The sequence below is a fragment of the Morus notabilis genome, unplaced genomic scaffold, assembly GCF_000414095.1.
Source record: "Morus notabilis unplaced genomic scaffold, ASM41409v2 Scaffold830, whole genome shotgun sequence".
NCBI classification, from domain to species: domain Eukaryota; kingdom Viridiplantae; phylum Streptophyta; class Magnoliopsida; order Rosales; family Moraceae; genus Morus; species Morus notabilis.
Genome location: NW_010364217.1, coordinates 205,090 through 207,178, shown reverse-complemented (window position 1 = coordinate 207,178; position 2,089 = coordinate 205,090). Strand labels below are relative to the sequence as shown.

Here is a 2,089-nt window from a genome sequence, read left to right as displayed (position 1 = left end):
TTCAAGTACAGAAGTCATCCAACAGACATAACCCGAAATAGTTGCACCACAAGGGAAAATATTTTTAAAAAGGAAACATATAAAGTAGTCCAAGGTACAATAAACGACTTAAAGAGTACTGTTAAGTCTTTATTTGATCTCATCAACTAATAGTTAATTATTACACGAACTCACAGATACTACGCATATTATATAATTGGCCTTTTATTTTAACTTCCATATTTATAATTAAGGCCATAACATGCATGATATTCTTATTTAATTTATTGCAAAAAAAAGATGATAACCACACCACTATGCAGTAGGCACTACACACACACACACACACACACACATATTATAGCATCTGTGAGAACTCTGCATGGCCGGGACTGTTCATTTATAGGGAGATCTTCAGCATCTGATCGGCTGGTGGTGGTTTATCGAAAACCCACTCTCCAGTGCTCTCGTCGTACTCCATACCTTTGTTCTTCTCAACCCACCAGAACTCCGGAACCTTGAGACTTTCAACGAGAAACCTGCACGACTTGTTCACCAAAGCCAAGCTTCTCTTCACCTTCGGAGTGTCAAACTTCTTGAACTGCCCATTCCACCACGCAACCACGTGCAAATTCGCCTCCAAGTTGTGAGCATCGCCGGCGGTTTCTAACGGCAATATCGACTTCGATTTCAAGTACGGGGACCTGTTCGTGTCGATCTCCAGATCAGCCGTCTGTATAGGGATGTAAACGGGGAATATCCAATCAGGCGTGTCCGGCACTTTGTCCCTGATGTTGTGGATATGCAAAATCTTGAGCTTTGGGTTACTGTCCACCAATTCCTTGAACTCCACGTTACCGACTTGGGGACACCCGAAGACGACGGCCGAGACGAGGACGTCGTCGCCGGCGATTTTGTTTTCGGCAATATCGAAAGCGCTCAGAGTCGCCATGGATCCTCCAAGGCTATGCCCAGTCACCACCACGCTTAGTTTCTCGCCCTTGTACTTTTTGCGTATCTCTTGAATCGCTCTATGGAGTTGGTCCCTCGCGCTTGCCGTCGTGTAGATAGAATTCAAGTTCGTCGAGGTGTAAATCGAGAGCCAGCCACCGTGGACTTTGGGCTCGTCTTTTAGCGGAATTCCAAAAAAATTGGGGCGATCCGTCGTCTGCCTGTCAGAAGCAAGCAGAGGCTTTGCCGGCTCGGGGCCTGTCTGGAAGAGGTTGCTTGTCCATTCGGAAGTGGTGATTGTTCCACGCCAGACGACATAAACCTCGCGGCGGCCGATGGCTTGGCTGATCTTGTCAGTGGTAACGGCCACAAAGCCCATCCAGTTAGACTGGCGGTCCCACGGCTCGAGTTCCGTGTTGGCTGAGAAGAGGAAGAGTTTCTTCTTCGTGTCGCCAATGCCAGAGGTGGCGTAGAGGAAGGCGACGACTTGGTAATTGGAGGCGTCTTGGAGGACGACGTCGTGGAAAAAGGTCTCCTCGCCGTAGCGGGAGTTTCCGCAGTTGGGGGAGATAGGGTTCGAGTTGAAGGCGTCGTAGGTGGCCTCGCAGAAGTTTCCGCAGCGGAGGATGAACTCGCGGAGGCTCAGGTTGAGCTCCGGCTCCAGAAGGGCCTCCCAGTTGTTGCTGCCCAAGAGTTCTTCCCAAGACACATTGGATTTGGTAGGGGTGGCTGTTGCGGTCGCAGACATTTTGGAGAATGTTTGAGTTGTAAGAGCGTTGGATATGAGTTATATATGTGTATAATGTTGTATATGCAAGTACTGATGGGTGAATTGCAATTCATGCAACTCGCTCTTTATATAGACGTCGAGCTGCCATTGAAGAGGTGGTCAAATTTAGTTTATGTTTATTTTTCGAGGGAATTTGGATATTAGTCCCTTTTTTTTCTACACGTTTATTTGTCTTTCAGCACGATGAGAATCCCTATTGCTAATAGATATGAAAAGACATTAATTTGTTAACATCTTCTGTGAGATTGATATTTCGTTTACAGATTGATCCTATAATTCCTATCTAGTCTTGGCCAACTGCGCTTCCATACATGCATATATGCTTGAAATTATCCTTCCTTTTCGGCATAAAATGATTTTTTTTTTTTT

At 46.1% G+C, this 2,089-nt stretch overlaps 1 protein-coding gene across 1 annotated transcript; it reads right to left on the bottom strand.

Moving 5' to 3' along the window:
• Positions 1-379: 379 nt before the first annotated feature.
• LOC21393656 (phospholipase A1-IIdelta) lies at positions 380-1,678 on the bottom strand. Its single transcript, XM_010106107.1, has one exon. The coding sequence runs from the start codon at positions 1,676-1,678 to the stop codon at positions 380-382; it is 1,299 nt and encodes a 432-aa protein (XP_010104409.1).
• Positions 1,679-2,089: the final 411 nt, after the last annotated feature.